The 17,164-nt window shown below is 39.2% G+C and overlaps 1 protein-coding gene across 1 annotated transcript in view; it reads right to left on the bottom strand.

Annotated features, from left to right (window-relative positions):
• LOC142095347 (heparan-alpha-glucosaminide N-acetyltransferase-like) overlaps positions 1–17,164 on the bottom strand; it is a 589,712-nt gene that overhangs the window by 183,925 nt on the left and 388,623 nt on the right. Inside the window, exon 16 of the mRNA XM_075178300.1 lies at positions 14,372–14,458. Within this exon, the coding sequence (XP_075034401.1) occupies positions 14,372–14,458 (87 nt within the window). The remainder of the gene's footprint in view (positions 1–14,371; positions 14,459–17,164) is intronic.

The raw sequence follows: 17,164 nt of genomic DNA, 5'->3' as shown, positions 1-17,164 counted from the left end.
AAAAATATTTAATTTTCAATAACGTAAAAACGCAGTGCCGCTATTACTTCTGATTGGGATGTTGGATAGTTCTCTTGTCATTAAAGAGGTAAGTCTGGATTTTTTTAATGTCGGTGAAGTCACATTCGAGCATATTTTGTTTATCAAGTCAGTGTTGGTGTAATCAGCACCAATAATATCATTACTTCTGAGCCAAGTGAGCAACCAGGACAACAGCAGTAAGCAAGAGCATGCTTTCCAGGCACAGCACACAAATACAAATGATCTGGCCACTAGTGGAAAACAGGAGACACTTTACATAGGACGTGGATTTGGTTAATAAAATTCAGATTCTAGGAGCTTGTTCAGGGCAATTAATTTTTAATTCACGTCAAAGTGATTTGGTATAGAGCTGGATTAAGACCTAATGGGACCCAAGGAATCATAATGGTTTGCCCCCCTCCCCCTCTCACCTCCATTTGCCCAAAAAAACAGGTTAGGATATTCTGGGCCCCTCAGAGCTCAGAGGGGGCCTTAGATAGGAGCTTAGGTTGCTATGGTAAAATAAAACAAAAATTGTCATTCTCCCTCTGAACTGCACATGCACAATCTGCTGGCATGACTATAGACTTTAAATAGTATTGACTTCACATGTTGCTGTCAATTATATGGGATTGGCAGATGTAATCAGAGCCGGTGCTGGGAACTCTGGCGCCCCCCTGCCCATAGTTGGTGCATGCTCCATGAAGCCCCTTTAGCACTCTACAGTGCCCATTCACTGCCCCCTATATGCCAGCACTACTTCTGATATCTGCTCTGTTAGCCACAAGTGTTACAACCCCCAGGCTGGCAACTTCGGTAAGCGCGGCTCTCTCTTGCCACTTTTACTGGTGTTACCAAGTTCCATTGGTACTGAGTGCAATTAATAAACTGACCAAGCAATGTATGATTATCTGTGTCTATATTATGACATTTCACTATATTTGTCTGCACAGTATGGGCCTAATTAAGAGTTGGGAGGAAATACATCTAAAGGGCGCAAATTTGCACCTGGACATACAATGTTGTTAAGCAAATGCAGGAAAAATATTGCCTGATTTAGTATGTAGCACATAAATACTGAGCAGATTTATTTTTTTGCAATTTCGTATTAAGCTAGGGATACGCTCCCCTACCAACTCTAACTCTGTCCTAACTGAAAATGAGGCCTAATGTGCATGGTGCACTTTCAAAAATATTTCTATGATTAGTTATTTCAACAGTATGGTAATTATACAACATTCCTCCACACCCTTTTAAATAAAGAGAGAAAGAAATAAAAACAATGAGAAAGAAAAACAACTGTCAGTATCAGCTGTTCACGAAGTACTATCTAAGATTAAATCTTGATTTACTGAATGTAATTTTTGTTTATTGCACAGGAGAGATTTGGAATATCTGAGTCATTAACCTTGGATACAAACACAAGGATATAGAGAGCAAAATCCAGATGCCTCAGTCAGATCTGTGACAGGCATAATTAGTTGGCACATGATTCTACTCATTCATGTTTGCATACAGATGCCTTCAAACACACGACTAAAGAGTGGATTTTTGTGCCCATTATGAGCAAACATACTCCCATGAAAAGTAGTGGATAACTCCACTTCCAACTTTGGGATAAAATATGGACTTTCCCTATCTATAGTTTAGTTTTTTATTTTAACGACTCTCATAAATGCCCAAATAAAGTTGTGTCGATTTTACTATAAAGTGGCTACCAAGTACTTATCCTTAAGGACACCACAATCTGCCCATCCTCCAAAGTTTGTAATATGGTCTTACAGGTGTAGGAGCAGTTGTGTGATATCAGAACATGGGATACATTAATTTTTCACTGTAATATTTTTTTAGAGCTGGTACCCACAAGGAAACAGAGATTTCTTTTATGTGATGGGTAAAAGTGCTTTTTAAGTTATGCCTCTAGACTGAAATTATCATCTGAAATTACTTGTACTTTGTCAATACTTTAAAATTTTTAATGATAAAGATGATTGATAATAGGGCTCTTTGTATCTGCATTATCCTTATTTAAAAATATAACATTTAGTAGCCTATTTATCAAAGGGTGAAGAGAAATATTGCCTGTGGAAACGTGTGTTTTCACTGACCATAGGGCACATTTTTAAAAAAGAAGTGGTTACAATGATAATACTTTTGCCAGCTGTAAGTTTGCCTTTGCTTAGGGGAATTAACAAATTGGAGATAACAGAAAATAATTAAATAATGCTTTAGTCTCCTCAATGAAATGAAAAAATCATACTTAGTCGCCACAATTCAGAGCCTAACGAAAAATGTATTAGTCATAGTTATTTAAAATATATTAGAAATTTATGTTTCAGCAGTGGTGTGCTAATTAGTGCATCTTTTTTTAGCTACTTTGAGACATTTTATCAAACATTGATCATTTTCATTCCTTATCGCAATAAATTACTGTTCCTGCAAACTGACAATTTTGCCTTTTTCTCTGTGTCTTCACTTCCAATCAGATTTGCAATGCAGATCAGCGCTGATAGAAGATGTGCGCATGTTCTGTCCAAAACCATCCCTGCTATGTACAGTTCATTCCAGAAAGCATGTGAGAGGGGGGGATCATATGATCTCTCTACACATGCGCTGTGAAGCTCTGTTCTGTGGAGCAGAGCTGAAGACTACCATGAATGTCAGGAAACACTGGCATATAGTAAGGAGAACAGTTAGGGAAATCAAAGATTTATTCAATTGCGCAAAATAGCAATACTTATAGAAAGCTATGGGGACTGATTTTGCGTTTGATGAGACAGGGACAGAAGCAGAAATCTCTGATATCTCCTGCGATGCCCTAATGATAAATTGACACATTTGTTAACTATATGACTATCTCTCCAAAAATGGCATTTTAATGAAAAAGAAGAATGATAAATAGGCAGCAATTATATTTACTAGATCAGATAACCGCACTAGCTATGTCCACTATTTTCTAATTATTGGTATATATCCCTCATCTGTATTTCTGACACTTTTATAATGGGTGCTCTCCCAGAACAATAACCATTTATTGTAGAAACAGAAAGAAAAGAACATATAAAAAATGGAGATGGCGCAAAAAAACTAAACAGTTTTATTGATGTCTTAGGAGTAGAGATGGACAGGCTCGGTTCCCTAACATCCGAATCCATCTGAATTTCACCTATCCGAGTACCAAGCCGAGCAGGCTCTGTACTCTCCCGCCCATTCGGAATCTAAATCGAGGCAAAACATCATTGTGACGTATTCGTATTTCTGAGCTCGGTTCTCGCGAGATTTGAAAAGCATAAATACCAGCCTCCACAGCAATCCATCGCCATTTGACAGAGGGAGAGAGCAGGGTTAGGTCAGAGGCTGTATTAGCGCAGGAACAGAGCAATAATTACACACCTTATTCCTTCTATTATTCTTTCATTTCAAATCTATTCAATTGTATTATTAAATCAAATTCTATTTGCAATTGTTAGAGCAGCAAGACAGGAGGATAGAGGAGGCTTATTTTTCAATTTGTTTGCACTACAAGTGCTTTGGGGTCTCCCATATTCCCCAGTGTTTTACACTAATTTTTCTGGCTGTCAAAAGTGATATTTGTCAGCAGTATTTCTAAAAAAATTTGCACTACAAGTGCTTTGGGGTCTCCCATATTCCCCAGTGTTTAACACTAATTTTTCTGGCTTTAAGCTATTGGCTTTTCAACATCACGAGAAGAGTTATAAACATTACTCCTAAGACATCAGTAAAACTGTTTAGATTTTTTTGCACCCTCTCCATTTTTTATGTTCTGCTGTTGTATAAGAGGTGCTGCATTAAATATAGCGAGAGCGCTTTCCCTTTTATCTATCTAGAAAGAAAAGAGTTCTGATATTGGAGGCACTTTCGTATATACCAATATATGGACTCTTCAAAAATGCTACATTTTATTTCAAATATTTTAAAATGAAACCAAATGAGCATGGTTATACTATATTGATGTTGCCAAACATAGGATAAAATAAAACTGAGATCAGTGACTATAGTTAGAAATATGTGTAATAGAATTAAAAGGGGGAAATTAAAAAAATAACCCCTCAATGTGACCTCCAGGGGCGGACTAGACCGGGGGGCAGCGGGCACCCGGGCCGCTCAGTCTAGCGGCTGTTCGGGCCAGCCGCCTCCCCCCATCCCCCGCCGTGGATGCAAAACATTTTTTTATATTACAGGCGGCCGCATCGCGTGTCATGTGATGTCATGCGCCGTCTGTGCGCCCCCCCGGGCTGATACCTCCCAGCCCGCGCCTGGTGACCTCTGTGCTCTCATTAACTCAATGTGCTCATACTCTTATTGAGGATATTCTATGCTTGTACTTATTGTACATACATTCAGAGAAATCTAATCGGCACTATAAATGGAATCGCATCCTTATATTATTTTTACATAAACTATGCAAAATATGAAATGCCTTTGATCTATTTGATGAGATATAGATATATATATATATATATATATATATATATATATATATATATATATATATTTATTTATTGTAGGCATCCTACTTCCTTTACATGACATATACTAAATTCTGGCTATACATTGTAGTAGTCTGTTGAGTAACAGTGGGAATAGCAGCAGGTTTTATTAGTCTTTTAGTAGAGTCCAATAGTACTTTATTATTGTATTTATCTAGGTGTTATTGTGACCAGAATTATTGCTGCTGAGAAATTAAATAGTTATTCAGCAGCTCCTATATATTATTTCTTGCTACTATTTCATTCATTCCACTCTAGTCTTATTTTAGACCTTTAATAGGCTTTAATGTCTGTGCATACATGAATCATGTAAACTAGGCTTTGTATCAATGTGTCTGTCTGATAGTTTTGAGTGCTAATCATATGCCGCTTCACAAAAGGTGCAATTTTGTCAAGTAAATCGCAACTGCATATAAATGCAACCACGTCACATTAACATAAAAGAAAAAAAAACTTGCACTCCACTCATAGATGGCCCCCATTGTAAGGCTATAAAAAAAGTTGTATTTAAACCCCAAAGGGAAATGTTGCACATCACATAGATTTTACATCAAACAAACAGTACATTTCTCTCCTTTAGACAGTTTGTCTGTAGTGTATGTCATGTTAAATGTAAGCACACATAGCTTACCTGCAATGCAGACATTAATAAAGGAGGTCAGAAAACACTTCCAGAAATACAAAAATGACCGCCAGGCATAATACACCAACTTGTGTCCCTCACGCGCACATTTCTGACAGGAGTCATCTGTTTAAAAGATTAAACCTGCAGACATCCGATGGGAATAAATATAGCTTTCTGTTTTGTTTGGGTTTCATTTTTCTCTTCAAAAACCAACATCATTCAAGATTAAAAGCTTTGGGGCCTACTACTTCCAAGCATTTTATTGTCTGCACCAGTAATAAAATGCTAACCCGCTGGAGCATTCAGACACACATAGACCTTACATGTAACCAATGTCATGTAAAATAAAAAAACTGTGGTATTCATGAAGATATACCCCTGCCCCATGAAAAGTTGTAAAGTGCAGGGACAAAAAAGAAGACACAGGTATATATACAGACATATATATATATATATATACATACATACATACATACATACATATATATACACATATACCTGTTTATATTGGTTGGGTACGAAATAATGATATCCATTATTCCGACAATACTTACCGCGACGTGTTGAGACCGAAGGGCTCCTTCCCCAACCAGGCTGCACGCCAACTGCTGTGTAAACCAAGTGTAAGTCATCACGATCAGTGAAGGAGCCGGCAGCAGGCAATGAAGTCAGCAATAACCGCAACGCTGTCATCAGTGCTGTGAAGGGGGTAATGTAAGTATGCGGGCATGGACAATGTACAACGCTTTGTAAAGTACAAAGCGTTGTACATGGCTGATGATAATCTTGCACTAGCCCTTCAACAGCTGCATTAGATATGGCACCTGTCAGGTTTATATGCGGCTGTCCCCTGAGGAAGTCGTGCAGTACGACGAAACGTGTAGGAATACTCACTTAGACCTTGCAACTATAAATTGCATTGGACCTTTTGAACCAGAAAGAAGCAAGGTGATGCAAGGGCTAAAAGAAAAAAAGCATCCAAATCATTACATCCACAGATTCTGGATTCACAACGAAAGACTGTATAATACCAGAACCATAAGAAACGAACTTTTCAGATCTATATCAGAACTAGAGATGGTCACTGACCCACGTGTTTTGGTTTTGGATTCGGTTTTGGATCTGGATTACCGCCGTGTTTTGGTTTTGGTTTTGCAAAACCGCCATTGCGTGTTTTGGTTTTGGTTTTGGTTTTGTTTGGTTTTGTTTTGCTATTTTGTTGGAAAATCAATGTTTTTGGGCCTAAAATAACCAAATTTAGTGCACCAACTATTTCATAGATAAGTAATCTAATTGTAGAGGTAATAAATCATCCAAAACACAGTTTAATTCCTGGTAGGTAGGACTTCATTTATTCTAAACACAAAACAGATTGTCTTCCTCTTCATCTATGCATATTGGCAATGCAGCCATCGTCTTTGGATGTATATTACACCCTACACTTATAGCTCAATATGTAAAGAAATGGAAAAAGGCAGTTTGCTTTCTGTCTCTATAGACCCCCCTCCACTTGTTTAAAAAACCAAAAAATTCAGCCGTTATAGACTGTACAATATTAATTGAAATGGACAAAGCCAGTTTGGTTTCTGGCTCTCTAGGCCCCCCTCCACTTGTCGTAAAAATACAATAAAATTCAGCCGTTATAGACTGTACAATATTAATTGAAATGGACAAAGACATTTTAGTTTCTGGCTCTCTAGGCCCCCCTCCACTTGTCGGATATAATAAAAAATTCAGCCATTATACACTGTACAATATTAAGAGAAATGGACAAAGCCAGTTTGGGGTCACTCTGTCTATGACACCCTACCCTTAAGGAGAAATTGCCCAAACAGCAGCCTTTCAAGATGGTACGTGATATGGAAATGCCACAAGTCCCTTTCCTCTTTGGGGGTAGATTGGACCCTACACTTACATAGAAAGTATTAAAAAGATGTTATCGTCATCATCACAGACTATCAATTCATCGCTGCTTGAATCCGCCATTAGAGAACAGTCAGTGCTTGGATGTCTTGGATGGTGAAGGCCTTCCTCGTGGAAGATGTAGTTCATTTTTATAAACATCATTTTCTCCACATTTTTGGGAAGTAACCTTCTACGGCGATCACTGACTACGTTCCCTGCTGTGCTGAACACTCGTTCAGAGTACACCCTGGAGGATGGGCAGCTTAAGTATTGCAAAGCAAGTTTGTACATGGGTTTCCAAATGGCCTGCTTTTCTTCCCAGTAAGGAAAGGGACTGTCTGACATTTCCATATCAACTACCTCTTGAAAGTAATCCTCCACCATCCTTTGCATGTTTATACTCGTATTGGATGGAGTTATGGGCAAAGTGACACATTTTTTTGAAAAATCCTTCAAACCAGCCCAGATGTTAAATTGTTATGGTCTGCCCCCTGCGTCTTCCCTGCTTCTTTTTGGGAAATTTAATTTTTTACGAGCAGCAGCAGTTTGAGAAAGTGAAGGAGGACACGTCGTCAAGCCGAGGCCCAGTTCAGCGGCCAACTTGCTGAGCAATAGCTCCTTGCAAAAGTTCACATCTCGCTCATTTAAAAGTAAAGACTCAATGTAGGTTTTAAACCTTGGATCAAGCACAATGGCCAAAATGTACTGATCTGAGTTCAAGATCCTAATAACTCGAGGATCATTGTGAAGCGAATTAAGTACTTGTTCGACAAGGCCAACATACTTTGCTGAATTGCTTGCTTTCAGCTCCTCCTTCATTTTCTCAAGCTGCTTTTCCAATAGTCTAATTAAAGGAATGACTTGGCTTAAACTAGCAGAGTCTGCACTCACCTCACACGTCACAACTTCAAATGGTTTCAGCACCTTGCACAGCACTGAAAGGATTCCCCACTGTGCAAGAGTGAAATACATCCCCCTCCTTTCCCAATGTCATGGCTTGTGCAATATGCTTGGATGGCTTTGCACTGTTCCTCCATCTTCTGAAGCATGTACAGGGTGGAATTCCACCTAGTTACCACCTCTTGCTTAAGTTGGTGACAGGGCAAGTTAAACTGCTCTTGGAGCTGCTGTAATCTCCTACATGCTGTGGCTGAATGCCTGAAATGGCCTGAAATTTTACGGGCCACCAAAAGCATCTCCTGCACTTCACGGTTATTTTGTAGGAAGCTCTGCACCACCAAGTTGATGGTGTGAGCAAAACAGGGAATGTGTTGGAAATCACCCAGCTGTAATGCTCGCACTATATTGTTGGCGTTATCAGAAATGACATACCCTGGGGAGAGTCCAAGTGGTATAAGCCATGCATCAATCACATCTCTCAGTTTGCGTAACAAATTGTCAGCTGTATGCCTGTTAGTGAAGCCGGTGATACAAAGAGTGGCCTGCCTGTGACAAATGTTACGTAGTGGTGTACATGCTGCTGCTGTTCCTGCTGGTGAAGGTGAATGACCAACCCATTGGGCTGTCACAGTCATATACTCTTTGGTTTGGCCACTTCCACTTGTCCACATATCTGTGGTTAAGTGGACATTGGGCAGAATGGCATTTTTCAGCGAAATCTCTACATTTTTACACACTTTTTGGTAAAGTTGTGGAATTGCTTTACGGGAGAAATGGTGTCGCGATGGAATTCTGTAACGCGGACACAAAACAACAATTAACTGTGAAAAAACAACTGTGTTTATTGTGGAGATTGGACGCAGATCTAACACTAACATTGCAGCCATGGCATCTGTGATTCGCTTGGCGACTGAGTGACTGCTGTCATATTTGCTTCCCCTCGCAAATGATTATTTCACAGTTAATTGCTGGAATGTAGTTCTTCTTTTTTGACCTGCCTCTGGGATGACGATTCACCCCCAGCAGCAGCAACAGCAGCAGCAGGGGGACTAATGCTTTCTTCAGAGGAATCAATAATAGTGCAGGAGTCATCCAGCCTTAAGTGGGATGCCGGGCTAACCCCGAGCGCTACTGAGGATATTGATGAGGATGGTGTGGTGGGTGTATTTTGTAGCCGTCGGTATGTCGGTGAGCGGAGGGTCTTAGCTGATGAGAGAGTGCTTGTATTCTTTTGGGAAGAACTTTCAGCTTTTCCCAACACTTTGTCATGAACTCTCGTTAAATGGCATAACATAGGCGAGGTTCCAAGATGGTTAAGGTCCCTCCCTCGACTGACTGTGGCTTGACATGCACTACAAATGGCTATACAATTGTTGTCTGGATTTGGGTAGAAATAATTCCAAACATAAGAAGTGGATTTTTTTGTTTTATGCCCAGGCATGACAATGGCCTTTTTCTTGTCACGTGCCAGAACTGCTGCCACTGGTGCAGGACTTACACAAACAACCTCATCCTCATCAACATCCTCAACAGCGCCCTCGTCGCCTACACAAATCTCCCCCTCATCCTCTTCTAATTCCAAAGTGGCATCCTCAATTTGTGTATCATCGGCTACACTCGGGCTATTAAGGCACACATCAGCAGAATGCTCACGATTAGACATCCCACTGTTGGATGGACTCTCCACAGGGATTGGTGTCATTTGTGAATCAGAGCAAACATTATCCTTTAATGCCTTACTGTTATCTTGCAGCTCGGCTTTGACACGTAACAGTAGTTGTGCACCAACTGTAGGCTCGGTAACTTTTTGGGATCTGCCACTAATAGCCAAAGGTGAATGCCTCATTCTCTCTTTGCCACTGCGTGTGTAGAATGGGATGTTGGCAATTTTATTTTTATCGGCACTTAACTTTTGCTCAGTAACACTTCTTTTTCGCTTCAACACAGTACATTTTTTTTTTGTTTTTGTTGTTTGCACTGATTTCGAAACACTCTGTAGTTTGACATCGCCTTGCCCAGATTACATATATGTGAACACTAACATCAGGACATAACCTGGTTGCTCATTCTGATCATATGTGGACTGCTTGAATCCATTCTGAGCGCAAAGCACTTGTAGTGGTAAAAATTATTTGGTAAGATACTGCTGACAGATATGACTTTTTACAGCCAGAAATATTTATGCACAATTATGGGGGACATCCCAAAAGCACTGAGGAGTGCTAAAAATTATTTGGTAGATACTGCTGACAGATATGACTTTTGACAGCCAGAAATATTTATGCACAATTATGGGGGACACCCCAAAAGCACTGAGGAGTGCTAAAAATTATTTGGTAGATACTGCTGACAGATATGACTTTTGACAGCCAGAAATATTTATGCACAATTATGGGGGACACCCCAAAAGCACTGAGGAGTGCTAAAAATTATTTGGTAGATACTGCTGACAGATATGACTTTTGACAGCCAGAAATATTTATGCACAATTATGGGGGACACCCCAAAAGCACTGAGGAGTGCTAAAAATTATTTGGTAGATACTGCTGACAGATATGACTTTTGACAGCCAGAAATATTTATGCACAATTATGGGGGACACCCCAAAAGCACTGAGGAGTGCTAAAAATTATTTGTTAGATACTGCTGACAGTTATGACTTTTGACAGCCAGAAATATTTATGCACAATTATGGGGGACACCCCAAAAGCACTGAGGAGTGCTAAAAATTATTTGTTAGATACTGCTGACAGTTATGACTTTTGACAGCCAGAAATATTTATGCACAATTATGGGGGACACCTCAAAAGCACTGGGGAGTGCCAAATATTACAAAAATAAACCTCTATCCTCCTCTCTTCTCTAGCGATTTTTGTTACAGCAATTGGAATAAGAATATTGCATTCTCTGTCCCTGCTCTAATCAGCCTGTGACTACACCCTGCTCTTTCCCTCTGTCAAATGGCGATGGATTGCTGTGGAGGCAGGTATTTATAATCTTGAAGTATCGCGAGAACCGAGCCACGAGATCCGACGACGTCACGATGACGTTCGGCCTAGATTTGGATTCGGAACGGGCGGGAGAGTACCGAGCTACTCAGGTCGGTACTTGGATACCCAAAGTTCGGGTGGGTTCTGTTCTCGGGGAACCGGACCCGCCCATCTCTAATCACAGCACTAATGCATTGGAACTCGGTGGCAGAACTTTCACTTGTACGGCAGTTGCTGTGCACCAGGGCCCACAGCTAGCTAGTTCCGCCTCTGTTGGAATTGTTCAATTTTTTTGATTGTCATATTATAAACAAAATAGATATTTTCTGACATTACAGGAGGTTGTAAGCAAAGGATTGGCTGGCCACATGTGACCCCAAGGCTGCCTGTTGCCCGTCACTGAAATACATAATCACTCAGGAATGGGGATGGGGACAGTTAGTTTAAAAGCATAACCAACACCAGTCTGAGTGATTGCAAAGCAGTTTCCAGGATGACTAAAATAATTTCTACAAATTGGTGAACTCAAACACTAAGGCATGACCAGTGAAATAACTGTATGATGGAAGTCACAAGCTTTTAGACCTATAACAAACTGAATACAGAATTCTACACCCACATGTGCTACAGTGCCAAATGTCCAATACCTGACCAGACGTGTCTTACTTACTGTAACAAAGAATAATTGTACAATTATATAAGTATATACCTAAACTACAATTTTAATACAATATTAAGCATTAATCAGAGCAACCTTATTATTATTATTATTATTATGTAAAAGCATAGGATTTAATAAACATAACCCTTTCCTTATTTTGCTTTTCCTTAACATGTGCCCCAGCATCTGGTATTGCTGTATTACTGGAGTTAATCTCACTTGTTGACATGTGGATTGGGTCAGCATAACAGGTTACTTTAGAACGAATATTTGCTGTAGCTGTTATGCTCACAGCCAAGATAATATAACTATGCTAATAAAACACAGTTTGCACCTGCATACTCTGTGACAAAACAATCCCTGGAAAGTGAGAGGCCAGGTTTTCTTGGATGCTGTACATTATTTTTCCCTTCCATATTGCACTCATGGTCTTGTCGATACCCCCACTTACTGCTATATTTATCAATATGCGGTGATAAGATAATAGATTTTCCATTGCACAATAGAAAATGTATTATTGCCCTAATTTGCCATTAAATATTGTTGGAACAGCTGTCCTGCAATAATGGCTGGCAGCGTTAATGCTAAAATATCGGTTTGTCACGCCAGTGTGGGTCCATTTGCGCGTGCATGACTCAGCTTAGATTTGGTTGCAAGCCCATGGTAGATTGGGTAAGCGCAAAATACTTCATGACCAGAGGGTTCTCCGTCCTACAGGCCCTTCCACTTTTAGGTTTGATGTGCATCTGTTTAATCAGAAATAACTTGTTGTTTACCAAATTAAAGTGTACACTGTTTTTCTGAAGAGAGAGAGAACTTAATTTTGGCAGTATATGGAAATATATCTTTTCTTGTACCAGTTATAGAGGAAAATAGGCAAAATAACTCCTCATACCCATTTTACATATGTTTTTAATGCATAAAAATAGGCATTTAAAGTGGTATGACACTTGAAACTATTGTTTCTAGAATTACCATACTCATTGGTGTTTTAGTTGTGCTGCGTTAGCGTTTTTTTGGTGCTGGAAAACAACTTGTTTCATTATTGTGTTTATCACCTGTAAAGAAGTCTGGAAGCCTACTGGGAGCTCTAAAGTGCTTGTAAAATAAACATTAAATGTGTTTTTACTAGGATTAACAATGTCCCTATAGTTTCTGCTTCAGGTCTAAGACTAAACTGAATATTTATTATTCAGACCTTCATATTTCTATTAGATCCTGTTTACATAGATCCAATAGTGCTGCCACGTCGGACAGACCTGATACAGGTTCCCCCTGCACTAGCCTGGGGCTGACGTTTGCTGGAGAAAGTCCTTGTATTATATTTGTGTGGCAGGCGTCTATCAAATTTGTTTCAAAATTTTCCCTGGATGCCCAAGTTGTCATTAACAACACAGGTAAGTAATGTCCATTCTCTCAAAAGAACATAAATACCATTTTCTGCCTGTTAAAATGGCAGTGCTAACAAGTTAAACGGTTTCAATTCTGCATGCAGTCAGCAATAATATAGGTACAGCTTGATTCTATAAAAAGAAATATAACACAAATTTTTCATTGCAATTCAATGTATACTGATGTACAAAGCCTTTAAAAAGAATAATGCATGTAGTGGGTAACAAAAGATTCCCAAAGCATAGAAAAATCTCTTTTTCTAACTCTTCCACTCCATTGTTATTATAATATATTCAGGTATCAGCTTCTTATTTGCAGGTAATGTTTTAATAATTCACAGCTTTCCCTGCCCCAGAGGAGCTTACATTTTTTTTTTTTATTACAGCAATAAAGTCTATTGTTTATAATTGATGGAGGCAAGGACTCTTTAAATTAATTTTATGTGAGAGCATATTTAGCTTGTTACCTATGGGACAGTCCGAAAAACATGATTCACCCTGCTACTGTACTTAAGGCTAGTTCCCAAGAAACTTTCTTTGTAAGCCGATTAACACATTATGGGCCTGCTTCAAGTCTGAAAGCAAATTGTCTGTAATTTACGTGTTTAAACACAAGCAAATCTAAGCATTTATGATACATTACGATTTAAATATGGGTAGAAATATGCTCAGTGTAAACAGTACTTTCCGTATGTAGACTCACATAACAGAATTAAGTATACGCACATGTATATACATATCATAAAATAAATTAGCAACTGCTAACAATATAGAAAATAAAAGTCTTTCAAATATAATCCTTTTTATTAAGTTTACATATTATACATTAAGTAACAAAATAATTAACTCTTCAATGTGTACAGTGCATACAATGCATTTTGAAAATAAACCTTAAAAACATACAGTAGTTCTGTGTATGGAGAGAACAGGAAAAGAATGTCCCGCCTTTGTCACCCTTAAGGCACAGGACTATTTTGTCTGTTGCTAAACCTGGCTTGAACAAAAGTTGACATAATAGATTGTTAGCATTATTAAAGTTCAAGTGACATAATGTAGAAGGGGATTTTAGCCTCATATTTTGTGATGAAACTCTTACTAGAGCAGATGCAAGCCTCTCATGTGAAAAGACAACACATACATCTTGATGCTTTAAAAATGTCTGCAGATTCAATACAAGACCACACCTGAAACTTAAGGAATGCAAATGTTTCAATTGCACTTATCATTGATGCAAAGACCATATATGAATATTTTCGGAAAACTAAAGACAGTAAATGTTTATATTAAAAATATTAGAACTGATAATAAAGTGGGCCACGATATACATATTAATTTAGCAAAGTTGTCTGGAAACTAAATCAACTAACCTGCAGTCCAAAAAAAGCTGTAACCACAGAGTTAATGGTTCCTAGTATGCCTTCTGGATCAAATGGCTGCGTTGTTCTATACACCTCCTAAAAGAAGTTAAAATAGAAACAAATGTGATGTTTGACATCTGGCTGTATAATATCTTCCTTCCAATTCTTTTAAATGTGATAAATTAGTAAACTTAATGGATAATTCCTACTAAAACCAAGTTATTTTCTAACAGTCTCTCCCATCTAATAAACAGAACTGTGAGGGTCTAATACCTGGAATCTTGCAGAAGAATTTTCCCCTCTCACTGTTATAACACTCTCTCCCGCACACCGACAACAGTCGGAAGAGAAAGTTCAATCATCATTGAGTCTCCTTAAAATGGGGTTTATGCAGGCAATTGGGTATTATCTTAAAATTACCAATGAAATTTAACAAAGGTGATAGGCCTACTATAACATTATAAATATTCTATTTGTGATACAATATATTGCATCTGGGCAAGTAAATTCTGTTTACTTCAATCAGATGATGGCTATGGGCAATTATATTCTCTCATGGTAAGTTTTCATTCAATTATACTTTTGATTTTGCAGTACCAATCACATGCATTGAGTCATGTAATTTTGATTTACTATTCAGACCCACTTGTATGACATGTACTGTAAATTAATATTAATTTAAAAAAAAACTGGTTACTGTGTAATTTGAGGACATCTTTGCATTCTGAAAATGTCACACTGTAAATATGGACTGAGCCCTTTCAATCAGACCTAGTAATTGAGGTTTCATAGGAAATAATTTAAAATTGCTTTTATCTCAGTGCCCTGAACAAGAGACTACTTGTTTCTACAAGGATAGTCTTTCAAATTAGTTGTTTGACCAAGATGATCCCAAGGGTATTTTAAATAATGTAATGTAATATAATCAGGGCCGGATTAACCCAAGGTCTAACTGGGCTATAGCCCAGGGGCCTCGGGCATCCAGGGGGCCCTTCAAACTCCTCAGCAGCATTATTGATCGGTCGGGGGCGGGGGCGCCCCCGGCCCGATCGATGCTGCTGAGCACTGTCAGTGCAGTCCTCCGTCCCGGCGCGCTGTAGTCTGCTTACTGAGGATATCTCGCGAGAGTTCATGAACTCTCGCGAGATCTCCTCAGTAAGGAGCTTACAGCGCGCCGGGACGGAGGACTGCACTGACAGGTAAGTGCTTGGGGGGGTCCTCGCGGGGGGTGGGGGGCGGCGGACGGCTCACATTGGGGGCCTCGCGGGGAATGGAGGGCCCCTTAGCCCAGGGGCCTCCATTCCCTTAATCCGGCCCTGAATATAATACCCTGCAAATCACAGGTATACTACTGTATGCACTCATTTAGAAAACTATAGTTCCCCCGGAGTGCCTCTGAGAAGTTGCAATGCAAATTGTGTCGATTATGTTTGGGTGGACAGACTGCAAACTACAGCCCAGGCTGCTCTCTAGAGCCCAAGAATGTACTAGGAGGCTACAGGAGATTATTTGGTAAAAGGGGATGAGCCACAAACAAACTGGTTAGTGAGAGAAGTGATGTGTGTGACTGCTGGCTGAGCTTATAAAGGATCTTCTTACAAAAACACCACTGAATGATATGGCTGAATTATTGTTCTGAAGGATGTTTGCAGCCAGCCCAGAAAGAAGCGCCTTTGCAGTAAAGGAAAAGACCTAACTTGCCATTGCCCAGGAGATGTCAGCAGGACTCATAGAAGACAGATAAGTTTCTTTTGCTTTGCTATGTTCAAGTTATTTAAGTGAGACATCAAACTGTGTTATTAAAACCTTTGACCGGAACTGTAATATTGCTATTGAGAGGTGTTATAGCACTCGCTAAAGGAAGAGTTTATTCCAGTCAAATCTGCTGTAAAGTTATCTGCAAGCTGACTGGGATATAGAGAGCAATCATTTATCACAAGAGTTTGTCTATATTATATCAGAAGTTTGATTCTATTGTAAAACTGCCTAAAATGGTCGCTGATGAAAGAATTGCAAGTTGTTTAATCCTACAGTTGCTGGGAGACAGCTGCTTATTCCATTAAACAAATTGCTAAGGGGACTACTGATTTAACTTTGTACAAATAAATAAGCTTCATGTGTCAGCTAAAACTTCGCTTGAACCTGTGGTTTATAATTTAACCTCTTGGGTTCTGTATATCATAAAGTGAACTAGAAAGCATCAATTCTGAACCAGCTTACTTCTTGTTGCATCTCTACTGACTTTTGTGTGATAAGTATGATCTTTATAATTGCACTAAAAGTATTGTGATTGGTCTATATCATTTGCTGCCTCAGCATTTAGTATTATGGTTTAGTTAACTTGTAGCAACCGTTTGTCTCCTAAAGTATCTATCCAGTGAAATCCATTTCACTGATGCACGGTGCCTAAGTTTAAAGTGAGATATATTTATTCAGTGACCTATGTGTTGAGTCAATTAATGTTTGCATATTGTTGAACCAAGATTTCTAAAATGTTATTTATTTTGTGACATGTTGAATAACATTGCATGTTGATGGTATAGTGCTATTACTTTTCTACACTACCGCTACTTATCTGCTGCTGGGCTAAAGCCTTATGCCACAAGCAAAGAGAATAAACCCAGTAGTTTTAGTCCTGTGTTCCTTGTTTCATTCCAACAGGACTAGGGGGACCTTCGTCTACCATACCACCGGCAGCAGGCATTGAACGGGAGAGAGATATTGCCAACCGCAGAGGACAGGAGAGAGATAATATCCCCACAGGAGGGAAGAGAGATAATACCCCCAGAGAAAACGGGAGAA

This window comes from Mixophyes fleayi, chromosome 6, assembly GCF_038048845.1.
Source record: "Mixophyes fleayi isolate aMixFle1 chromosome 6, aMixFle1.hap1, whole genome shotgun sequence".
Classification (NCBI taxonomy): domain Eukaryota; kingdom Metazoa; phylum Chordata; class Amphibia; order Anura; family Limnodynastidae; genus Mixophyes; species Mixophyes fleayi.
The sequence above is the reverse complement of the archived record's forward strand: the minus strand, read 5'-3'. Positions and strand labels throughout refer to the sequence as shown.